This window comes from Calidris pugnax, unplaced genomic scaffold, assembly GCF_001431845.1.
Source record: "Calidris pugnax isolate Ruff unplaced genomic scaffold, ASM143184v1 scaffold123, whole genome shotgun sequence".
In the NCBI taxonomy this organism is placed as follows: domain Eukaryota; kingdom Metazoa; phylum Chordata; class Aves; order Charadriiformes; family Scolopacidae; genus Calidris; species Calidris pugnax.
Window position 1 is genome coordinate 451,264 of NW_015090876.1, and position 25,151 is coordinate 476,414.

Here is a 25,151-nt window from a genome sequence, read left to right on the forward strand (position 1 = left end):
TACAAGTTTTTATTAAGCTGATTTAGCACTTGCCACTGTACCTCCTTGCAACCAGCCTTTACATTAGGCGAGCTGTTTCATGGAAGTATTTTTCATTAGGATTGAGTACCTCAAATTCTCAAATCTTGTCTATACTAAAGCAACGCATCACTTGAATTGAATTGATTTAAAAATCAATCTCATTTAACTGGGGTGCACCCATAATGTAGATTCACTTCAATCAGTTTAAGCATTGCATATATCTATTAAACTTAACTTGGTAAATTCTTATAAACAAAGATTTCATCTAACTGATGCTACCAAATTAAACTAAATCAATAAAATGATGTTTAAACTGATGTAAATATGTAATTACAAGTTTGCACCAGTTTAACTACAATTGATTTGTCACTGACTGATGTTGCACTGGTGTGCCCTTCGGATGAGGGAAGTCACAGGACAGCAGTTATTCATAAAAGCATTTCACTGTGTACTTGGATTTCTATTTTAATGTCACAAACCGTATTGTATGTAATTACAATTAACAATATTAGATGAGTAATTTTAAGTATAAACTATGAAAACAGCAAACCTTTTCCTTCAGATTAGAAAACACAGACAGCTGCTTCTGATTAGGAAACCTGTTCCATGCTGCTTTTTACTAATTTTTTTTCACGCTGCAGCTAATTACCTGCTGTTCTTACCTGTAATGAGTGTAAGGAGTAAGGTTGGGTACCTCCAGCATCTGAGCATCAGGTTCATTCTCCACCTCACGAAGACTCACCCACTCTTCTTCGTCACCCAGTACACCAACCTGTACACGAGAAATTTAAGAAGGAACATAAAGCAGACTATATATATACACAATTATATATATAACCTCTTTTGCGATGTGTGTCACCCCAGCAGTGGAAGGACTAATGCTTGTAAGTACATATTATCCAGTTAATATTCATTTTCATAAGACAAGGCATTAGTTATTTGCAAAGTGACAACACAGCCAAGTTAGCCAAGCCTCCTTGTACCTGTTGGGACTTCACTGGGATCCTCTCATAAGATCTATTCCAGAAAAACACCACGAGAGCGCTAATGCCCTGTTCAATCTTGCTGCCACAACACAAAAAGTATCAAGTAGTAATATAACAAAATGAAAAATAGCCTTGATAATAACCGCAGGAACTGATGCATACTAAGTCAGTCTCAATGGAGGCAAATGCCACAGAAATGAAGACAGAGAAACAAGAACAAAGTCAAAGAATAAAAGTGTTTTAACCTCATCTGCTGGTCTGCACTTAGACCAAGATTTTCCATGTGCAATCCTTTGTATTAATTAATCACAACATGTTGCCCAACATAATCCTTAGCTACAGCAGTGCTACAAGGGACAAAACGGTGACGAGAATTGAGAGCGTTACTTTCTATATAGCTTTCTGGAGATTAAAATGAAGATGCATCAGGACTTAAAAGCTTTCCATATAGCTTTCTGGAGATTAAAATGAAGATGCATCAGGACTTAAAAGGAAGTCAACAAGACATGATAGAAGGACCAGAATCTGATCTGGGACTCTGGAAAAGGGCAGCATCAGGGTTGTGTGTATAGGAGCAGAAGGGCCAGAGTCTGACCTGGGACCCTGGAAGAGGGCAGCATCAGTAGGATCAGGGCAGCATCAGGGTTGTGTGTATAGGAGCCACAGAAGGAGTGTGGAGAAGCAGACAGAAGAGAGGTGGTGGATGGTTGGGCTTCACTCTGGAGATTCACAAGAGCTGAATCACAGAGGATCTTAGACATGGCTCCTCAATATAATTCCCAAGCATCCTGCACGTCTCCTCTGGTGTTTCAACCCTACCACAAAGGGCAGCACCTGTACCCCAATTCCCCCACCCCACCCTGGCACCCACAGTCGCGGTTGAGGGACACGTGAGGGTACATGGGCAGCTACTCCCTTTAGTGTCTATTTACAGACTTAATATCCATGAAGATGCCTAATCCTTTTGTAACCTGCTGCCACTATTTACTCCCACAGACTGCTGGGGCAACAAATTCCAGAAGCTCCTGACCCACTGTGTAAAGAGTTATTTCCTTTAATCTTTTTTAAACAGGTCCCTTACGAGTTCTTTATACTAGTTACAGCAACAGACACTGTCAAAGCACCCCATGAGCAACGTAGCCCAAAGTATCTCGCATATCCCAAGTACTTCAAATAGAAAATTAGGTTTCATTCACTCTTTTTTTTTTTTTCCTTCAGGAGAAGCAGCCTGATTTATTTATAGATGTTTTAGTTCTCTGCTCACCCAGGAGTTGATGTGCTGCATATTTATGTTTGTGCATGAAGGAATGACACAAGGAAAATTAGGCCAAAGAAATAAGTTTTGCATTGCACTTTGAGAAGAAGGCTCTGGGATCTTCCTAGCAGAGGACTGCTTTCATGGAGGGATGTGGTTGCACAAGTCTTGATGGGCCTCTCAGTCTTCTTGGTTATCAAGGACACTGCCACACACCAAGCAACATGTAAAACAGATGTCAGTGAAGATTATGGGCCTTTTAAAATTCCCGGTCCCAGGTGAAATCCATAAATTTTAGTGAAGTCTATGGATGCAGAAGCTTAAAGGAAGCAAGTTGAGACGGGCCTGCATGTAGAACAGAACAGCCCTAAACTGAACCCAGACAACAAAGAGATTATGAAGACTGAAAAAAACCAAACCCAAATCCTATGTAAAGAAAGGAAAACAGGGTTGGTTGCAGTCAAGGAAACACAGAACAGTTTTTATCAAAAGAGTTTTTGATTAACTCTGTAGAAAGTCTATGGTAAATGCTTATTTTTGCAAAACTCCTTGCTCTTAACAGCATCACCTCACAGCGCTGCAGTAATTGTATAGCAACAAGCCACACAGCTTTGGAGGCTGCAAATAATCTCCAGTGGTGAGTTAGTCGTCTTTTTGTATTCGATGAACAGTAAGAGTTTTTTAAAATATTTCTTGCATAGCAAAAAGAAAAGAAAAAAAAAGACCACAGGTTTCAATCGTTACGCAGCAGCAGGCAGGTCATTAATACACATTAAGGACCACATGGTCCAGACCCAGAGGCCCACAGGGTTGTGAACAATTGACGTTGACTCAAGCTTGAGAGGTGGCCAAAACCTCCTGCCTGCTTTGCAGATAGACATTTACCAGCTGGCTGCAAAGTTGGAAATATTAAAGATCTTTTAGTGATTGAGAAACAGTGAAAGCTTCTATATGTCCCTCAAAACCTATCCCAGGAGACAGCTTTCTAGTTTTGAATGCTCTCCCTGCCAGGAATGATGGGTGCAGCCCATGAGGAAATGGCAGATGCCAACCAAGCTGGACGCTTTGGTTGTTCCCAAGCTCAGGAACCAGCTGGTAAACAGGTGGCCACTACCTGTGTTGGGAGGTGGTGACCCTGGGCAAACGGCAGCACAGACAGTCTCAATTAACCACTTTTTGACTAATTTTCTGCTGAAAGGTAGTGAGAGAGAGGTAGCAAAAAAAAAAACCACCAACCAAAACCAGAAATGAGCCACAGGCATAGTTCTGTGATTCAGCAAAGCACTTGAAGAAAAATAGATCAGAAACTTGCTTTAGTTAGAGTAACACCTTCTCATGTTCCCTGTTCCCAGGATCTGGTGCCAGCAGAAACTAACTCAAAGGGTTAGATCTACTGAAATCACTAGTATAATTTAAGTGTGCTTCTGTTGTGGGGAGTTTTTCCAAAATAACAAGACTGAAGGGTGAACAACTGTGGGGTAGCTTCAACAGCCTGGGGACTTCTGTACGATCTCTGACTCATGTGGCCAAGCAACTCAAGGTCACTGCTACTCAAAACAAGTTTCACTTGTTTAGCAATAATCTCAGAAATCAGTCTTGGAAGAGAACCGTCAGTGATGGACTTCTGTATTTTTAACTTCCACAAGATCTATAGTAGATTCCAAGTTTCAGGCTCTTGCAGGAAAAGGAAATTATTTTTGCTGAAACACTCTGATGTCAGATCAGAGGAAACGTATCAGTTTCAAGAATCAGAGTACAAAGGGATTCCCACAGGGCAAAAAGAACCATGGGCAGTGGTAAGGATAAAAGAATCCTTTGAGGGGCAAGAGAGTCCACTATGAGATGCTGTGCATAAAATAAAGTTAATTTGGAGGCTTCTTTCTTGTAGCTGTTTTTTGGATAACAGTGTATGCAAACTTCTGAAAAAGATGATGTTTGTTGACAGATGCACACATATTTATGTGTGCACTGGTTTAGGAGGCAGATGAGAACACCAACTGCTTTTCTGTTACCATTGGCATAAAAACCCCTTCAGAAATGCACTCTGCATCTTAACAGTTCTCTATACAATAGGACCGCAAGCCCCAGGAGGCCCCAGGACTGCCACAATAAAGACACCTATGTCCACCGAGACACTTCATATAATTCTCAGTAATGATCAGCCATCACAAGCTAGCACATATTCATTCCCATCTCTCAGCTGTTCCCAAGGCATTACATTCAATAAAAGGGCATATTCATTTATTTTTACAGAAATGAGAGAGTATAAAACAATACTGGAAGTGATGTCAGAACCCTTTACTTCTCTATGCATTAGTTTCTCCATTTCTAAAATGGAATGCATTCATATTTTATAAAGTAACTTAACATTTTTTGATGGAATGGACTATACGTGCAAAGTTGGAGAATTCTGACTTAAAAGAAATGTAAAATAATTAAAATTTGGAATGAAAAAATCATTCACTGCGCTGTTTTGTATAAGACAGTAATGCTTTCAACATTTTGAACAGTTATGAAGCACTAAGTGCAGGAAAGGAAAACACAATGTTTCCACACGTTACAGAGGCACCCTGTGTTCTACTATAGTTCAAGATGTGTCAGAGTTTTCATTATAGAGGTCCATAACTCACACATTTGAAATCGCTTTGGGAGAAATTCGGTTCACAGAATGTCAGCCTGGGTGCAATCTTTTTTCTTGCAAAATCCTTAAATCGATTCAGCCACTTTTGATTTAAAGATTGGCACAGGCATAAAATTGTCAGAGTTTCAGACACTTTATTTACCAGCTCCAAAGTAAAAGTGACACCAAGAGAATCGCCTCGTACAATGGATGAATCCTATCTGGGTCACTGACTTAACCCACAAAACCAGATAACTTCATGGTTAAAGTTACAATGCCTTTCCCAACTCACAGCTTTACAAGCAAATACAATGATAACACTTAAAAGGTTTTATTACTTTGAAACTCTGCTACTGCTCACCATGATATTCATATAAAATCTCTCTAAAAACAGCAGAAGGGCTATAAGCAAAACCTCTCATGGCTCTGTGAGTTGCAATACCTCTTCATAAGTGGCCTTCGCCCATTCCACAGGTCTTCTGCTGTCTGTACAATAACATTAGTCACCAGAAAAACACAGCAAACTCAGCAGAAGTTAGATCAGCTTCTCTAATCACCCACTGGAAAGCTCAGTGCTGTGGACTGAGCACCTACCAAGGCACCACCACGATGAAATTATTTACGTACTTCTGACAAAAACCTGGGGAAAATCCAGCACGAGAAAAATAAGCTGAAACTGGACTGCAGCAGGTAGAGGGTGCAAACACAAAACTACATGAACAACAAGAGGAATCCAGTGCCATTCTTGGTTGCAAATTGCCAGGACATACGACTGCAATATATACTCTAACTGCACCTGAGAGCACAGGATGATTTGAAGGATTTACTGAAATTCTTTGGGGATGAACATGTTACCTGTGAGTGTCAGTGCCACAAGACTGTTTCTGGGCCTTCTGAACAAGTGTCAGCAGAACCTTTATATTACATTAGACTCTCTTCTCTTTAGATTATACTGTATGTAATGGAAAAACAATGTTAGAAATATTTTTTAAATGACACTGGTACTTTTTTGCAGTTCTTTGTTTGGAAATCTAGTTTCCTCCAGTCCTCTGAGTCTAGACGGAAAGATGGAAATGAAACAACCTAGTGATTTTTACGAAATCCCTTCAGAAGTACAGAACGTAGCTTCACTAGAAACACAGAAATGGGATTTTTAATGCTTGATATTGCAGTATCTACCAGCACTAAAATCTTAAAGACCTGATTCTCCTCTCATGTTCATTGACATAATTGAGAATTAGTTCCACGGCAGCTCCTGTGAATTTACACTCTAGCACAAAAAGCAGAAGCCAAGGCCAGATGTACAAAATTTCACGTCAACTGGAATTCCCAGCTGTGTTTTTCATCCAAATTGTTCATGAAGTATCAGGCTTCAAAAATGGCACCTAGCCAAAATGCAATACTTGGAACATTTTCCAGACCTGCCCTTATCAAGGAAGCTTTGTGCCCACATAAAAGGCACAAAGAAGAAAAAGATGTTGGTGGCAGCTTGTTTGTGTGTGTGAATATAAAGTAGTTTGTCTGTAAGGACTCAGAAATTCAGAGTAAAGGGTATACTCCCAGTAGAGATGGAAGAGAAGACACAATGTGTAAGGGATGTCCATGGCAAAGCCATCACCCAGCTGTACAGACAGAGCGGGACGTAGGGGAAGCTCACGACAGTGAAATGCTTCATCCTGAACCCAGCCACAGCAGAGACACAGCCCAGAGGGAACAGCCTTGTGTGGGGACATGGACCTAGCTCTTCTCCTTCCAGGCCAGATCATGCTGTACAAGATCTTAGTAAACTGCAACGTATTTTTTCCTAAGCTAACAGCTGTTTGCAGCTACTCTGCGCCTTGTTGCAAACTTGCAGAAAGGCTAACGCTCAAAAAATTTGGGAATGGGTAGAGATGTACATCCTGTACGTGCCTGGACAGGATTTTTATTCTCTAATTCAACTGATTAATTGCAAAGTACACTAGAACATAGAGATTGGTGTTTTATAGTTAAATGTAATCCTATAACTCCGCAATACCACCTGCTTTAAAATCACAGTATGCAAAACCACGCCTTAAGTGGCTTTTAATTTAATGCTAAGGCATGAAACAATTAACAGTGCTATTAAAAGCTGTACAGGGGCCCATGAAAGAAAGATCTAAAAGGGAAAAAAAGCTTCTCTGTATTTTTGTTTAGAAAATATTGATGTAGGTTGGGTGTAACCACTGTGCTTCGACCCAACACAGCGAAAATACTGATGGTGCAGCAGCAGCCTGCATTCCAGCACACACACTGCTTAGAACAAACAACATGAAAGGTGTAAGTGAACCCTGGGGTGTCACTGGCAGCTGGTTTGTGAAAGCTTGCGTGTCTTTAAAAGGTAGAGAGAAAAGCCCATGGCATTAAAAGGGAAAAAAAGCTTCTCTGTATTTTTGTTTAGAAAATATTGATGTAGGTTGGGTGTAACCACTGTGCTTCGACCCAACACAGCGAAAATACTGATGGTGCAGCAGCAGCCTGCATTCCAGCACACACACTGCTTAGAACAAACAACATGAAAGGTGTAAGTGAACCCTGGGGTGTCACTGGCAGCTGGTTTGTGAAAGCTTGCGTGTCTTTAAAAGGTAGAGAGAAAAGCCCATGGCCCAGGGCAGGTCCACAGCAGCCAAATCCAAGTCAGGGCTGAGACGTTCCTGCCCTCATCTTTGCTCTCACAACCACAGTCCCATCCCCTTCCCTGTGATGGAGCCCTTCTGACCACATGCAGGGACCTGAGCTCTCTGAAACTCATTTGTTCTTGGCTGGATCAAGTTTTGTAGCAGCTCTGTGGATGATCACACCAGAATCAGTGGAAGGCAGGGGTAAGAAAGTCCTGGTAAGAGTGACGGGGATGAGGAGAGGGAACAGGAGCAGGACAACGAGAGCTCCAGTTTAGATTGGCTAAAGGTGCTGTGGAATTGCACTTTAAGAGAGAAAGAGAGTTCAAGTGGAGTGCTGGCAGAAAGGGGCTGTGAACAAAGGATTATATGCAGCTGTCAACCTGGAGACAGGATTTGCTCTGTCCTTAAGGACTCACCAATTTTGCTGCCTACCTGAAAAGATGGGAGCAAGGTGCGAGCTCACTCATGTGAGCAAGGATTTATTATTTTTTTTAATTAAATCCACTTGGAACAACGTGTCTTGTTGTGCCAAACCTAAGCAGTGAAGTATGGTGCAGAGGAAACCTGCAGGGTAGATGAAAAGAACTGCACAGACTCCACAAAGACTTTGGCTGTGCTCCTTCCCCAAATGGGGTAGATATTCCTGGATCCAGGATCTATCAAAACCATGAATCCCCTGATAGATAAGATGTTGACGAGGGTTTGGGAACAAGAGAGGTCCTCCCTTCTCTTCCTGCACACCATGGACCCTTCAACCACTAATTGTACCTAGGGCTCTTCAAGGATGCAGATGAACTTCATGCTAATTATCACTGCAGTTTTAAAGCATTCAATTTTATTTCACTGTAGTGAATATAAATTGCATTCTGCAACTCATGGGATGAAAGAATTAACAAATTCCGAGCAGTATCTATGTGGTGCTCCAGCACAAAAATGCTTCCCCAGTATGTGCCAAGCCACCATATTACAGGATTTCAGTGTTTAATTCTGTAATATGCACTAATGTGTATGTAAACTGTACAAAATGTACCAACTTGTTCACAACAATCTCATTACCAAGTGAAGTGATTGTATCAACATGTCTAAGTAGTGACGGTGATTTAAGAAGTCCAACATTTGGTCTTAAAAACAGATTATATTATTTATAAAGATCCGTGGGTGGAAAGGAAGAAGCAAAGCTCATCTGTCAGCAGAACAAATGAGGAATATATAACTCCTCCAAGGCATAATGACAGCAGAAAGAGGGATATTGTTTAAAGCTGATGAAGAACAGAAGTCATCGTTTTGCTATCTAGAGGCCTGGATAGAAAACCTCAGTATATTCCATTACAAGACAGAAAAATACACTCAGTTTCATGAGTAATGGTACCTTTACTGTTCAGTGCAATTCTTCCTATACTTCTGACTCTATGAGATAACAATTTGAGGTTTGCGTCTGGTTTGCAAATACAACTGACAGAACATAAACACAGGTTTCAAAGCCTTTTTTTAAATAAATGGATGGATTTAAGCTCTGCTGTGTGTGTTGCTTATGACGCATCTCGTGTTCTTCTGAACATAAGCAAAGTCGCTTTGCAAAAATCCATGTGAATTACTTAAAGATATATATATATTATATATCATATTTTTCTTCCTGTGAACAGAAGTTACAACATTCATACGACCGTTTTTCACTTGCCACCACACAGACATTTTTCAGCTGAGCCTCTCCACCTCCCTCACATTTCGACCTTTCTGGGACCTCCTGAACAGCTACCACCAGGCCATTTACTGGGGAGCTTCGATCCAAAGTTAAACAAAAACTGTCATCCAAACAGCAATTCGCTATCCAGACCCTTTTTAACTTCATTAAGAACTTTTTGTCAGGGACATACCTGCCCTTCGACTATCCACTTGGAGATGGAGGTTTTGCCATCATACCCTGGCCGGAATTGAAGCGTGGCGGAGCGAGGGCTGATGTTGGAAATCACCAGCAGAAACTTCATTAAGAGCTTTTTGTCAGGGACATACCTGCCCTTCGACTATCCACTTGGAGATGGAGGTTTTGCCATCATACCCTGGCCGGAATTGAAGCGTGGCGGAGCGAGGGCTGATGTTGGAAATCACCAGGTTGGATGGAGCACCAGGAAGCTCTGAAGAAATAGAAACATAAATGAAAAGTGGAAACGCTCTTTGTTGAGGGCCCGGTAACACAGGTTGACATTGGATATTTCAGCATATAAAATACTTTGGTAACAATTATAATAGAGCAAATAGCTGTGGGTTTTTTTCCTTTTTGGCAGAGTATTGCACACCATGTTACTACTGCTGCTGCTCTGAGCGTGCATCACATTTTTACAGATCAAACAAGAAAAGAAAGAGCCCATCTACAGAATTACAGCTACTATTTTAGACTATTTTAGAGAAGCTGCATAACTGACAAAGCGTGGTGGCTCAGGGGGAAGGTACTTCCCAGCTCCAGATCTGCCAGTCACTTGCCAAGTCACCTAATTCCACTGCACTCCTGCTTCTCCAGAATTAAATGACAATAATTTTCACTTATATGAAAATTGCACGTACTTTAAGAATTATTAACAACAGAAGAAGATTCAGATTTTGGGGCAGTCTGTGCAGAAGATTTTGTTATTTTTTATTGACCCGTAATAGATGGATTTAAGAGGGCACTTCTGATGCCTGAAAAAAGAAGGTTACCTTCTATGGGGAAATATCTGCAGCCCCAATCCGGTCTTTGCCTCACATCAGTCAAGTTTACAGCAGCATTTACATTTTTAATATTATCTGAATTATCAACAAAAGCAAGCCCAGCAAGGAGATTAAATATAGATTGTTTCGAATAAATTTCCAATAGCACCTGCATTCCTAAGTAATGGAAATTATTACTATAATCAGCAATCATTCATAATGTTGTACTATGTGCAAATGCAACAGGCAAAAAACGGGCTACACAGTATTTTTTGATTCTTACTTCACATTTGTGGGAACTAGGATTGATGAACTAACCCTGACCAAGTAGGACAATGCTGTTATCTGGCTAACGACAGGGAGTACAGCATTGATCTCATCTACAGCTTGTCACAATTCCCCGTGATTAGGGAAAAGAAAGGCAACCATACTTCAAGACATACAGAAAAGTTCGAAAATACCAGAAAAGGGGAAAAACTGGATTACCTAACCCTACTTGTATAACCTATAAATTAGCCAAAACTGTTTGTGGTAAGAATTGTCTTTTTAGTCTGCTTTCTATATAGGATGAGGAAGAGTGTGAGTAGGGAAAAGAAAGGCAAGCATACTTCAAGACATACAGAAAAGTTCAAAAATACCAGAAAAGGGAAAAACTGGATTACCTAACCCTACCTGTATAACCTATAAATTAACCGAAACTGTTTGTTTGTGGTGGTAGTCTGCTTTCTATATAGGATGAGGAAGAGTGCACCATTTTAAAAAGAAAATGCAAAAAAGGCTAAATTTACAGCTGCCCAAATGCTAACTCAGACAACGCACCTCCTCCCAAATATTTCTCAGGCCACAACTCCAAAATCTTGTAAATAAGTTTTTAGTTTCATTGGACAAATGTCATCTCAAAGGTGACATAAGCTATACCATTTATAAATAGAAAAACCTTTCCCTTTTAACAGCATCCAGACTCTATTTTTCCCCCAAAGCAACACTTTTTGAATTGATTCAGGCTTCGTTCTCATGTTACTTTGTAAATGTCAAGAGATTCTGGAGTGTACCCGTTTTATTACTTTGTCCATTGCTCCTGCCCTCCCTGTAACTTTTTTGTATTTGTATTAAAGAGCCTCAACTTTCTGATTATTTCAGATTGCAAGTGTGTTCGTGTTAATGTTTTAAACAGTTCTAGAAATGAAATTGTAATTATGTGGCAAAGAATGCCAATGCTTTGTAAATAAAACCATTTTTATTATTACCTAATCAAATTAATTTGCGACCTTTGGAACACAGAAACACAAAGAATCAGCCCATTTTAATTGGTTCCGTGGAGTTTTACCGACCTGGGGGCACACCAGAAGAGATGGTGGAGGACGTGACCCATCCACTGCCTTTTGCAGTCACGGCTGCCACCTCGATTGTGTACGTGGTGAGAGACGACAGCCCCGTGATCTTGTACTCCAACGTCGTGTTGGGCAACGTGCGGGCAAGACGAGATTCATTCCTGCCATACACCTCCCAGGAGATCTGGTACCCTGAAAAAACAATCAAACACAAGTTCAGGGGGCCGTAACAGTGAGGGGGTCTAGTTTTTTTTTTCCCTAAAGAACAGTTATACAATAACCCAGAGAGTGGTAAATTCCTGCTTCTGGAAGATTTGCTCATGGTCAATGGTGTTAGGACTTGTTTCCTACTCTACTCCACCATGGGCACCTTTTATAAGCAGAAGTAAAAAAGTTCAAGTAAACACTGGCTAAAACACCCAAGTATTTTTCTAATCTTATTATTTCCAATAAGCAATTGCTGTAGGTACCCCATGGGGCATCATCTGCCCATCAGATTAGAGATGGGGGAGGAGATGGAGTCTCGACAGTCTGTCTCTTTTTCTATGACTACACAGGGCTTTCTATGAAATGGCTCAGAAACCTGGGGATAATCTCGCAGAGGGGTGGACTTTCATTTTGTGAACTCCACGAAGCAAATAGGAAGAAATACTGGAAAATATAACATCTTCTCACCAGCTAGAATATCTAATTAAAAAAATCTGTATGTGCTTAGTAAGGCTACACCCTTTCCAGGCTGAAGTAACCTTCACTGCTGTATATCTAGAAATACAAATCTGACAATAACAATCAGGCAGGAACATTGTGGGAATCTTCTAGGAACTGAAAAGTCTCTACTCCCCACTGCTTGTTCCTTGCACAAATCCTTTAGCAGGGTGAATCATTATCCTTTCATTCAAAACCATAGTGGAGCCAATGTATTGTCCAAAACTGCACTCACCCTGACCTCCGTATTATCCTTCTATCATAACCAGGCTTTCCTTTTTATCACTTTTATAACCCATTTGCCTTCCAAGAACTTTTGAAACTTTCTACTGTCTGATTTGCTCAATTTTGCCTCCAAATCTGCTTGTCCTCCTCCTGCCCAGTCCCACTTTATTCGCGTTTGAACCCATTTGAACCTGACTGTAGCAGTCTCCAGAGAGCACGTCTGAAAAGTTTGCTTGATTGCAGCTTTCTTTGTGATTTGACTCAGGGAGGGGGGAAAAAAAATACACATAGCTCTTGAATGCCTGTGAAATGGAAGTGAGTGAAAAGGACTAACAGAAAGGAACCCCACTGTGTGAACCATGCACGAGGCAAGCTGGCTAGAGAAACTCCCTACTGGGTTCCTGTTCCCATCATCTAAGATGAGGGATTCGGAGCAGCTGGGGGGCTTGAGGGTTTTTTTGCCTTTCTTTTAATAAAAAAAATCCCACACGATAAGCTGATTAACATATACAAATTGACATGGCAAAATACCTTATGGTATTGATCATCAGGGAAACATCATCTCGTGAACTAAAAGCATAGTGAGAAAAATATTTCTGCGAGAGGTGTGAGACATTCTCCTTCCTCCAGTGCGAGCTGCTATCACTGACAGAGATTCCTGTTAACCTTTTTTTTGGCATGAAAATGAGCTCAGAGTACTGACATAGTCACTAATTAGGTTTCAGGCAAGGGGGTAGTGATAAAGAGGTGAAACTTCAACCATTCCAGCTACACCATAACCACTTGTCTGACCATGTACTACCTAGGGGAAGATCTCCTGAATGCTCATCTGGAGCCAGTTTTAAGCATCTGGATGGGAACTACTTAAATCTATGATTTACCAATATCTCAGAGACAGTGTGGTGTTTTGAGGCTCTCCGAAAAGGCTTGAGGATTATTTACCAGCAATCAGAGTTTATTTAGCACAGGCAGGATTACGATCTGTATGAAATTTGACAAAACTTAAGGACTTCATTAATAGAAGGCAAACAGAAAGATCAGGGATGACTGTCCGCTGTATTTGAGGCTCAGAGAAAAGGCCTGAAGAGTTGGAAACAGAATGACCATCTCAAACACTCCTTTCTTCCAAAAGCTGTGGATGCCACATTTGTTCCAGGCAGGGCAAGGCGAAAGAATGAGGAGTCCAAGGAAGGTGCAATTGTCTGTCTCCCTGCTTCCCAGCAGAGGACACAGACCCCCAACAGAGGACACAAACCTGGCAGCCCTGTCCCTGGGCAGCAGCACATCCATGTGCAGCCATGGATGGAGCAGAGGCTGGGCAATGGCCATGCCATGGCTCATCTGTCTGCCCGGGAGCTGGGGACAACCCTGTGACACCTGCTTTGAACCCTACGCATGGGCTGGCAGAGGGAATGGAGGAGCATCACCTCAGAACTAAACAACACGGGTTGCTCAAAGCAATAAATAACCAGAAAATAATCAGGGGACTTTTAATGCTCACCCTACCCATTTGTTGCTTACAAACAATAGAGTTTCATCCACCACACACTAGGCAATCTTAATTGAGATATCTTCTCTCCTATCTAGATAAGCTTTGGATATACATCAAATGTTGGTGATTATTCTTTGATTATTTTATGTTTTCTCCCCTGTGACTTGAGGGATGAGATCCAGCTTTCCCACCCATTAGGCACATAGTCTCTTTGTATTCATTTACTGAAAAGATGTTCACCAGGAAGAATATCCCAAGTTCATGTGCAAATTGAAGAAAAGGCAAAGAGGCATTTACTGTTGGATATTTCATTCCCAAAAGTACAGTTAAATTATAGTCACATAAAAAAAATGCAAACAGAAAATACATACATACATACATACCGAGCAGACACAAAACCAAATGTAATCAAGCATAACAAAAACAGATGAAAAAAAAAAAAAAATGCTGAAGGAAAGGAACAACATTGTCCGTACCCCCAAGTAGCACTTAAGCTACAATGACTGACAGATGGGCAGAACTTTAGGACATGTGGTTGGTAAAAATGCACTCTCTGTTTTCCAGACGTGATGACTGCCAGAAATACACGCGGGGGAGTCCAGCCGGCCTGGGCTGAGAGTGTTTCCTCTGGCTCCAGTGTAAGAGAGAGCAGGAGAGGTGCCACCGAGCCCTCCTGCACGCTGTGGCACCGCAGCCTCGCCACAAAACGCTGCCTAACGGAAACTAATGACCAGAGGAGTTTCAGAAATAATTTTCTGTTGATCTGGAGTAAATTTCTCTACGAGAGAGCAGTACACCCAATCACAAACTGTCCGTCTACATCCAGGTCCTCATAAATCAATGTTTACTGAGAGAAGGAGGAAGAGACTGAGATTTACAGCAAGAGTAATGGGCAATTTCCCCCAGCGGGCTGGCTGCCGGGCACCCCCCTCCGCGCTCCCCTCCTCCCGGCCCTGGCTCAGGGAACAAAAAGGTCCAGTAAAAATATCAATGAGCAGAAATGATGAATAATTGCCTCCCTAAGCACTCAGATCCCCACGCAGCCCTCTATAAACCTTTGAGGTACTCGGGGCATGAACAATTTTACCATTCTTTTCTTCTAGCCCAAATGTAATTTGCATCATTAAGGACATTTCTTTTCCCTTATAAACTTTGCTGGGCATTTTTACGCTGGTGTTTCTTCACGAACAATAGAGCTTCTTGGGTTAATTCTTTCTGAAACAATTTGCCCCAAATATAACACGGTCCATCATCGTGCTCCACTGGGTTTCCACCCATTCTGGGAGGCAGCAGCTTGTTTCTAGCAAACTAATTCTGCAACAGTAAGCATAGTGCTGCTAATTTGTGCTTAACAAGGATGAGTATTACGTCCTCATAGTTAGATAGCTCGACTTGGATTTAGGTACCTAAATTTAAGCACTCGGGCTTGAAGGCTTGGCCATCTTCACAGAATCAATACTGCTCTGCTTTCAGAAGTCATTAGTTTCTGTTCTCGAACCCCTTAAATCAATGCATATTTCAGGAAGGTTACTACGGTATAAAGGCATAAGATGATCTGCATAAGGACTCCACAGACACTCTAAACAGCACGGAAGACACGTGTACAAATGGTGCATGTTACAGATCCACAGAGAAAACACTGACAAGTGCAAGTCCTATCAAAATAATTAGACCTGTCAAAGTTAAAACGCTTCAGGAAATTAGACTGATACAACATTTACATTTTCAGGAGTCAGAAAGTCTGATTTATTTTTTTTTAAACTCCTAAAATGTATTTTGTTTTTAAAAATTATAATACAATTTTTAAGAAACAAAACCACCTAAACATCTCAATGTCAATGCTCCCAAAACAAAATATTTTTAATCCATGTGAAATGATCTCCTCCTTTGCCAACTATGATTTTTAGCTCCAGTAATTTAAAATTTGGGAGCCTTCTTGCACTTCAAAACCTTGAAAGCCTTTGTTAAATGGAATGTCCATCCTGTGCAGCTGTAATAGTTTCCTATCTGAAAACAATATTGCCTCTGTTGATAAGAACTAAAGTTTTTCTCAACTATTTATAGTTTCCTTTATGAAAAATAATGAAGTTGCTGATGTTGTATCTACGCTGGCATACAGTAAATAGATAAATAGCTTGTTAAATGGTGAGCTCATCAAAGAGAAACAAGAGAGTTCTGGACCCTTGTGACGGTTTATACAAAATTAAGCAATGACATGCAAATTCTGTCACGCAGTCCACAGCCAGACCACTTGATCACAGATGAAGGATACCGCTGATTCCAGGCTTGGGCTTGATTGCAAACCTTAGCAATGCCAATCCAGATTTTGCAGCTGTAAACTCCATGTAGGAACCCCCCACCTTTGGGGCAAAGGCCAAACACTGTCTCACAAAGTTTCAGAAATTTAGTAACGCAGGTGGAGGTCTCGGAAGGTTTAACAAGACCAGAAACTCCATGGGGAGCTGATTTCTAATACAGGCTGCCTTTTCTGTGACCACAATCATAAGCTGCCAGTAATTGGACCCGCACTTTCTATGACGTGCCCTAGCTGACATTTCAATTACCCAAAAGATGGACCAGAAAACCAGCTTCTCACAGTAGCGAGTTCTCCCTAAATGCTCTATTACACAAACATTTTTTTCACTGCAATGATATATGCGCCTAAAAAAAAAAAAAAGGGAGATAGCAGCCGGTACTTGCCTGTAATGATGCCGTTTTTCTCTACAGGTTCTTGCCAGCTGACCTTGAGAGACGTGTCCAGAATCTCAGTGAAACTCAGGTGTCCCACCGCTCCTGGCTCTGGCAATCAGAAAAGGAAATCTGTTAGTGGGAGAACCCCACGTACTTCTCATCCCATTCATGTGGCAAGGTTAAGGCTGAAGAAATAAAACGGCGAGCTGGGCCAAGGGAAACCTGCTGGAAACATCAGTGAGAGCTGCAGGGGAGAGGGGGGACCGTGAGGTGTTAAGAAGCGCTCTGGCTATCATCACATAAATTATTTTATCCAGTCATCATCCTGACTGTGCAGGGAACTGGAGAGTGGCAGCAGGAGACTTGCACGCAACTTGTTCTCTGCCTCTTTTCTTGATCTAATCTAATTAGAACAATCAAGCTGGCAATCCTGGAAGCAGTTGTGTTTGCTGTTTACCCTCAACACCTATGCTGCTGTGTGGAGCTTGGCCAGCCCTAGAAACAACACCACCAGCATCTCCTCACTGAGAAAGAACCTTCTGGCTACGCAAGGTCAAAGCAAGGACAGAGTCACCGAGCCTCTGCTTGGATAGATTCTCTCCAAACAACTCTAAAAACCTCCAACATAATGGCAACTGTCTTCTGTAAAATGAATACAAGTGTGTGAAACTTTTTAAAGGATTTTTATGATGTAGCTCAAGAGCTCTTAAAAATTTCAGCTCCCTAGTGTGCAATGAAAGAGCATAAAATGGAATGACTGTCAAGAATATGCCATCCTCCCTCAATTTTGATCTTCAAGGAAGACATCCTGACTGATTTTTGATCCAACTGCTGTTCTCTCTTCAATCGATGTACTGGAAAAAGGAGTTTTTGTTCACTTTATATTCACTGTGCTTCTGTCATTGGATCCCTGCCCGAGTATCCTCCAGCTCCACTGACATCAGTTGGCAATTTCTCGTCTGCAATTTCATATTTTGTTTCCTCTTCACTTTAGTCCAGTTTCTCATTCCCCTCCAGCTATGATAAAAAAAAAAAAAAAAAAAAAAAAGCCTGCCAGTAGGTCGGCTACAACCACATTTGCAATTCTGCAATCCTAGGGAGGAAAATTTCCAAATCCACTCTGCGCTATCTAGTAGTCAAAGCATTACAGAGAGAATTGCTGATCTGGTAGCGGTCGCAGGAATACCCAACAAGAGCACAGCAATTATGCATTATTGGGGACCGTGTATCTGCAGACATGCAAACTGCACACTCCCAAAGCTTTCCTCCAATTAGCGCCTGCAGTTGGAGTCCAGTTTTAATGTCATAATGAAAAACAGGTGCAGGTTACTCCAAGCCAAGACACATTGCTTCTGACTGGATGTCAGGTTTTATTTGACCCATAGTTCATCAGCAAACGGATCTGTTTGCACTATTTTTTTCTAAAGGATTGCCTAACTTTTCTCTACAGACAGAAAATTATCACCTGAGAACATGAGTGACAGCCCTTTCAAATCTTTTTTCCCACCACATAAATCCTGAAGCAACTTAGATTCAACGAGTTCTCCGCAAAGATGCACTTATACCATCCTACACTTAACTTCTCAGGCACCATGAAAACCAAGGAAAGCAATTCTGAAGGATCACAAAACAAAAAAAAAAGAAAAAAATAATCTTTCTTCTCTCTACCGCTGAAGCTCCAAGCAGCTGCATACACCAAGTTGCTTCTCTCTACTGCTGAAGCTCCAAGCAGCTGCATACACCAAGAAGTGTTTTAAATGTTTTACAAAAGACAAGTCTGGTTTTCTCTTGTTTTATGGTTCATGATGGAATTTTCTTGTGTTTAAAATGGCATGTGATCCCAAGATTTCCCTGGGATAATCTCAATGCCTTGACTGTGCCCCTTCTCCCCCTTTGCACAAAGTCTTCAAGGCTCATTTCTGCAGCCTTTCCTTCAGCAGAAATATTAAAAGTCTCATTCCTCTTCCCAGCTGATTGATTTTCATGAAATCCTAGGAAATCTTTGGTTTCTTACTCTTTCATACTCACTGAAATCAGCCACAGGGTTCAAAAGCCATGGGAGGGAGAAAGACAGATGGACCTAAGACAGTCAGACACGTTTACAAACCATCATTGTCAAAAGCCTCATTTCCTTAGGAAAACAGGCAAAAAAGTTAATACCTCACACAGGAGCCTAACACATGTTTCTCTTTCTTACATGCCTTTTGCTTTAACCCCAGATAAACACGGAGGAGTTTATATTAACGGTTCACATGGATTTCTGGTAGTTAAACTGCTGTCTTTGTGATCTTCTAGTCTAGTCTGCTCTTGGGGCACAGGTGTAGCATATGGAGGAGACTGACCACAAAAGGAAAATCCATGGGAAAGTAATCAATTTTCTTCACATTCTTTCAAGAGTATCTCATGAAAAATTAGATTAGCACTTTGAGTCTCACTTTTGTGAATGTTAATGATAATCAGATTTTTCTTCAAGGGAACACCGACTAACCTAGAAGATCCCTATTAAGGCAAAGTAGTATTTCTAAAAACAATACCTTAATGGATGTATTAGACCTTTTTTTATTCTGATTTGGATCTGAAAATGTGCATCGATGTTTATGATGCTCCGTGACAGGAAGATACTGGAGCACTGGCCAGAGCCAAGATCACCGTGGACACAAAGCTGGCTATGATGGCCACTGCAATTTAATTGTTATCTGCATCAGACACATGATAAATGCCTGAGTCCCAAATATGTCTTGAGCAAACCCTTCCACGGGGCCACAGAGGCCAAAACATTTTCTGATGCAGGAAATAATTTATATGCTAAACTATCCAGCTCATCTTTTTTCATCCTCTGAACTCGACTTCAGTTTTGCAGAATAAAAGTTACTGCATTGTTATGATTCTGGTTCTTTTATACAAACACTTGCAATATAATATAGATACAGACATTTTCAATATAGTGAATAACAGAAGGAAACAATCATAAATTAATCATCGACCTCCACAGGAAGTTCCAGTGTTCCATATTTATTTGGATGCCTGAACATAGATTTCAGAGCATAAGGGCTCACAGGCATAAAGAACGTGTTGTGTGTGAGCTGAACCAGACTACGAACCTTTCAGCTTCTGACCAGCGTGAAAAAATTCATCCAGTTCATAATGAGAAAAATATCAAATGCCTTTCATTTGCCACAGGCTGAAAGAACACACATGGATAAATGGCTGAGGTGACTGTCTGATGCAAAGTGACTTGACGAGAGATGACAAACTGATGGTGAACCCAAGGTTCAATTTTAAGTGCCTAGATTGGAAAATGCTGGCTTTTTCTATCCAACCAAACAAAATCCAAGCTGATTACTCACTGTCCTCAAGGGTGCGCAGGAGCTGGGGTGTGCTTCGTGGTCCATCACCAGGAGTGGTGAAGCACAGAACCGACGTGTAGTACGTGGTGTATTTCTTCAGGTTGGTGATGCAGCCACTATGAACCCCATGAAAATCCGGAGCGATGGTGACCACGGTCACAGTCTCTGGAGCATCCACTGGCCAAGCTAGAAGCTAGAAAATTCAAACACGGATGAGCTCTCATTAGAAGTTGTGTCTATTTGGAATCGAAGTAGGCTTGGCTGCCAAAACCATCTTAATCTGATTGTAAAAAAAAAACAAGCAATAGTGTTAAACTACTGTCAGCTCTGACATTGAGCAGATGGATATAACACTGTTACTGTGATAACTGGAGGGATGTGTATAATCCTCACTAGTGATGGGGGACACACTGATACCGGGGAGGTATTGCAGTTCTCAGTGTCTGCTGCTGAACAATGCCAAAATTATTCCGAATGATTATTTGTACAACATGAGTCTTTAGTCTCTCTCTGGGATGCTCAGATCAGGCTGGGCAGTCTCTGCAGCTGAAGGGAAGCTGAAGGAAGAAAAGCACATTCAGTGCTACTCTAAGAAAAAAAGCTTTATCTTGTTTTTGAGGTTCCTTTAAAGATCCCCTGGGGGGGGAGGGAAGCGGGAGGTGGAGAGGGAGGGAAAATCTCCTTCCCCTCCTGCAGCCCCCCAGCACCCCACTGACCAGGGTAAGAATATTCCAGTGTTTGGTGATTTGGGGAATATCCAAACTGGGAGTGATTCAAGTGGTTCTGGAACTACAGAAAGAATCGAAAATGGTTGTAAAGACAATTACTACAATTTTCAACACCTGGGACCCAAAAGTCAGACTCCTGAAGACATTTTCATGCATTTCAAGTAGCTTGCTCCTCAGATGCGCTCAGTTCTTCCAGGTTTCATTCACCTCAGTGGATCTACTGGGTGATCGATACTTTTTAGAATGGAGTACCTTATGTGTAGGTACCTAAATGGGGACTTAAAGAATTTATTTCTGGCAAATTACTTCAAAATTTTAAAACAATCTTTGAAATCGCCTTAATGGCTTGGGGGTCTAAAGCTTTAAAGTGCTTATGAAATTTTTATTTTGTCCAAAAATCTTTATCTTGTGGCATTATATAAGCATATTAAAATTCCAGGCCTACTCAGTATCTGTGTAAATCATGCTACTTGTACTGATTTCAAGCTCATAAACATGAATAGATGCCTGAAATAAATGAGCCATATTTGACACATTTAGCCAATGTCTATAGTTTCTGATAATCAGAAAGCACAGTTAGACGAGTATAAGGAGTAATTTTGTTAGGAATATTTCATATTTGAAAAGGTGCACTTTACCACTTCTTGAAATGCAAATACATTTCAAAGAAAAGATAAAAATGTAAAATGGTTGATGGAATAGTAAGTTTTATTTTCTTTTCTAAATCACCTTTGTGGATTACAATTGGCATTATATAACTTTGGAGGACTGAACTTCTCTTTTTTGAGTACGTGTCACTGCACAATTTTCAGGAAACATGCAAAAAATGAAGGTAAACAATTCTGTCAGTTAAAGGAAAAAAGTGCGTTTAATCCCTCAGAAAAGCAAAGGCCTAGCTTTGACTACTAGTAATTTAGATATAATACAAAAAACTATGCAAAAGAAGTAACTGACAGCAATGTTCTCACACACACTTTGTGCTGCAGTTCACAATTCCTGTGAGAGCCAGAGATGGTAAAGCTGTTGCAACCTACTGCAATCAAAGAAATCCAAGGAAAGAGAAATTTTCATTATTTCAAAAGTTCTCACTGACCACTGATAGATAAAAATTACAATTTCAGTTGTTTTATACCATTACTAAAGAAACTGAAACATAAATTGTAGCTATGAAGTAGCTATGCAATGAGACTAAGGATCTTCAGACTGAAACTCTGAATAAAATAAAGAATAAAAATCTGAAATATGACTTTTGCAAATCTGACTGAGCTCACCAGGCTTGGACTTGTACCAGAAAATTATAGAGCACTGCAGTCCAATGAGCCCAAAAAGTGCTTTTATTCTCCAGAGTCTGAACAGAAGCCAAGTACTACTGTTGTATTGAGGTTTCAGGATATATTCTTGCAGCCCTGTCAGTCACCTAGTCTTGAGAGCTGATTCTATCTCTGGGAAAAAAAAAAAGACAAACCCATCTACATGTATATAATACTTCAGCAGTGGGATTCTGAAACCATCACTGTTATCTTTATGAGAAATACATAGATAGAAAAAATACTAAAACTCTCATGTGTACCCGTCTCAGTTTCTCCATCACTTTGAGAAATTCTTAAAGAAGTCTCAAGTCTCCCAAAACTTCTAAAATCCACCTCCAATCCCTCAATTCACAGCTTGTTTTCTGAACTACACAACTTTCTCAGCTCACCCAACACTTAAATCAACCTTCCTCCTCCCTGCTCATAAAAGGTACCCATCTTTCCCTATTCCTGCCCCGTGATTCCTACAAGATTTCTCCTTCTTCATTCCACGAATGTTCTTAAACCCTTCATTTATTATGCCCCAGCTGCTGAACTGTTGAAGGAGTTTCTATTAAGCAGTCCTTCCTGAGAGACAGAAATAAACCACTCCAGCTACCTTCTTAGCATACACTCCACTGGCCAGAGTGCCAACAAGTGCTCTGTTAAGCACTCTCTACTCTGCGTACTGTAATAGGTATTTGCCAGTTGCCCCATCAACAGGGACTTATCATGCTAACTTCGTGTCATCAAGCATGATTAATAAATTTTACATTCTTGTATCTCCCACATCATCACAGCGGGGAAGTTAAGACAAATATTTAGTGTGATGTCTTGGTTCCTAATAAAATGAACGGGATTTCTGCATTAGAGTAAATAGAAATCTCAGGGTTGATTTTCAGTAGCACAACAACATATCTCCTGTGCTGACTTTCCAAACGGTTTGACATGGAACTGCTTTTTGGCTTTGGAAACTCTCCAGGTAAATGACAAAGGTATTTGGACTTCTAGTCGTAGACATATTCCCTTTTCAGAACTTGCATAAATTAGGAGCAACAACCGCTCCCTTCTCTCCATCCTACTGGTGTAAGATACCTGTGAAAATATACAGTCACTTTGGAGATTCGGGTATTATTAGATTCAACTCCTTCTTGGCAAATGTTTTTGGAAGTTACAGAAATCGTGTTTCTCCTTACCTTGTATCCTTGGTTAATACCATTAATGAACTGTTGGGGTGGAGGGTTCCAGAGGAACTGGATGGTTGTGGAGTTCACAGCTTCGACTTGCACATTCTGCGGTGGGGCTGTAGGCACTGCTCCCGGGCAGCACAGAGGGAAACGAAGTACAAGGGAGCGGAGGAGGGATGAGGAGACAAAAGAGAAAACCCATTCACTGCCACTGACAAGTCACAAAGTAATAGCAACCTTGAGAAAAGGATACCCAGCAATGATTTGGAAAGAAGGGTAATCGGGTTAATTTCTCATTCTGTATTGGAGATTCTTTCAAGGAGATGAAATGATTTCTGTAGCTTATTATTCCGTGGATGACTTTCTCATAAAGACTTGAGACAGAAGCTAGGTAATGATAGGTGAACACATCTCTTTCAATTATCCATGACTGCACAGAGACTGAACACTTTCAGAAAGAAATTCCTTGAGTCTTTTAATACTGCACAATTCCCCAGATCAGACAAGCAAACATGGAGCTTGCACAATTAAAACTCTAATTGTGAATTATAATCTGGCGACAGCAGCTGTTTATTATTTACTGCTGGTTAAAGAATTAGGACCAGTCATATTGCATGCAATAAAGATTTTTCTTGGGAACTGGAGATGTTCTTGTTTTATCTTGATATGATATTCATTCATGTATACTGAATTGATTATGTATATTCTGAGCCAATACATCCTTTAATCTACTAAAAGTTGCATAAACATTTTATGCCAAGTATTTAATTAGACAGATGTTTTCTCAATACAAAAGAAAGCGTGGAACATAAAGGCATACTGCCTTCAAACAACAAAAAATAACACCTAAATATTTTGCCATTTAATATGATGTCTTTTTAAATATCTTCCAGGCAATTTCTCCAACTTATTGCTTTAGAATGTCATTTCTATACTTCTCAGAGGAAATAACACTAATAGACAGGTCTATTTTTCTGAAATTACCAAGCTCATAGTAAGTTTAAGGAAAACACTCCTACTTGAGTATAAAAAAAATGGACTAACATCCTTTGAACCCTAGAAAATAAGTTTAATAAAGCTTAAAAAATATTACTATTAACAGCCACATGCATTTGTATTCTACAAAAGAGAAACTATGTACAAGTGGTTTTGAAGCCTGGAAAGCTTTGTTCCTTCTGCATCCAAGAGAAAATTTCTACCAAAGCCCAATGACCTGTGCTTCTAAAAAGTATCCACAATTCCCACTGAGAAATAGTGGTTTGCTCCATACTTTTCAAAAACAGGTCACAAACTTTTAAAGCTTCAAAGTACTTTTGGAAGATGAGTCTTTGTATGGAGAAGAAATCGAGACATTAAGTTCAAAAATGTAAAAATGCCCCTTTTCCCACCAAAAGCTATGTTTGTTTGAAAGAGATATAAAGGGATGTTATTCTTAACTGGTGTGCAAACTATAGTGAGACCCCAGCCAGCAGAGCTAGGACAGTGTATGCTTATCAAAGACATCCACAACCTAGAAACATCAACACAGAGAAATGGAGAAATGCTCAAAGATGTCAGGTTTGAAATGACAAGAACAACCACTTTCATGCTGTGTCACACTAAAACTCCCTGATGTCTACCATGGCTTGAAAACTTAGCTCTGTACATTTTTTTTTAACCTCAGAAACTGTATATTACTCAGAACTTCCTTGTCCTAATTTAAAACCTGATGTCACAATTTATGAACTATGCATAATTATTGAGTTCTAAAACCAGAATTTATCTGATAGTACTCTAAATTTTCATTAGAATCTAGGCCCTACTTCCTGCCATGTGTCATAATTCCTTCTTTGCCTTTGGTAGGCTATAATATTATATCTTAATGACCTGTAGACATCATAAAGCTTTTGTAGTTAAGAGATTCACCAAATCACCCTGATATACAACGATATGTATTAAAGTCACTTTACAGTC

At 40.5% G+C, this 25,151-nt stretch overlaps 1 protein-coding gene across 2 annotated transcripts in view; it reads right to left on the reverse strand.

Moving 5' to 3' along the window:
* SDK1 (sidekick cell adhesion molecule 1) overlaps positions 1 to 25,151 on the reverse strand; it is a 411,416-nt gene that overhangs the window by 89,799 nt on the left and 296,466 nt on the right. The window contains exons 18-23 of one of the 2 annotated variants that reach the window (XM_014946238.1): positions 23,208 to 23,323; positions 19,995 to 20,187; positions 16,657 to 16,755; positions 11,535 to 11,726; positions 9,532 to 9,653; positions 684 to 793 (exon numbers count right to left, since the gene is read on the reverse strand). In XM_014946238.1, coding sequence (XP_014801724.1) covers positions 684 to 793; positions 9,532 to 9,653; positions 11,535 to 11,726; positions 16,657 to 16,755; positions 19,995 to 20,187; positions 23,208 to 23,323 — 832 coding nt within the window. Of the gene's footprint in view, positions 1 to 683; positions 794 to 9,395; positions 9,489 to 9,531; positions 9,654 to 11,534; positions 11,727 to 16,656; positions 16,756 to 19,994; positions 20,188 to 23,207; positions 23,324 to 25,151 lie in introns of those variants that run through there. The other variant, XM_014946237.1, reaches the window with a different exon arrangement.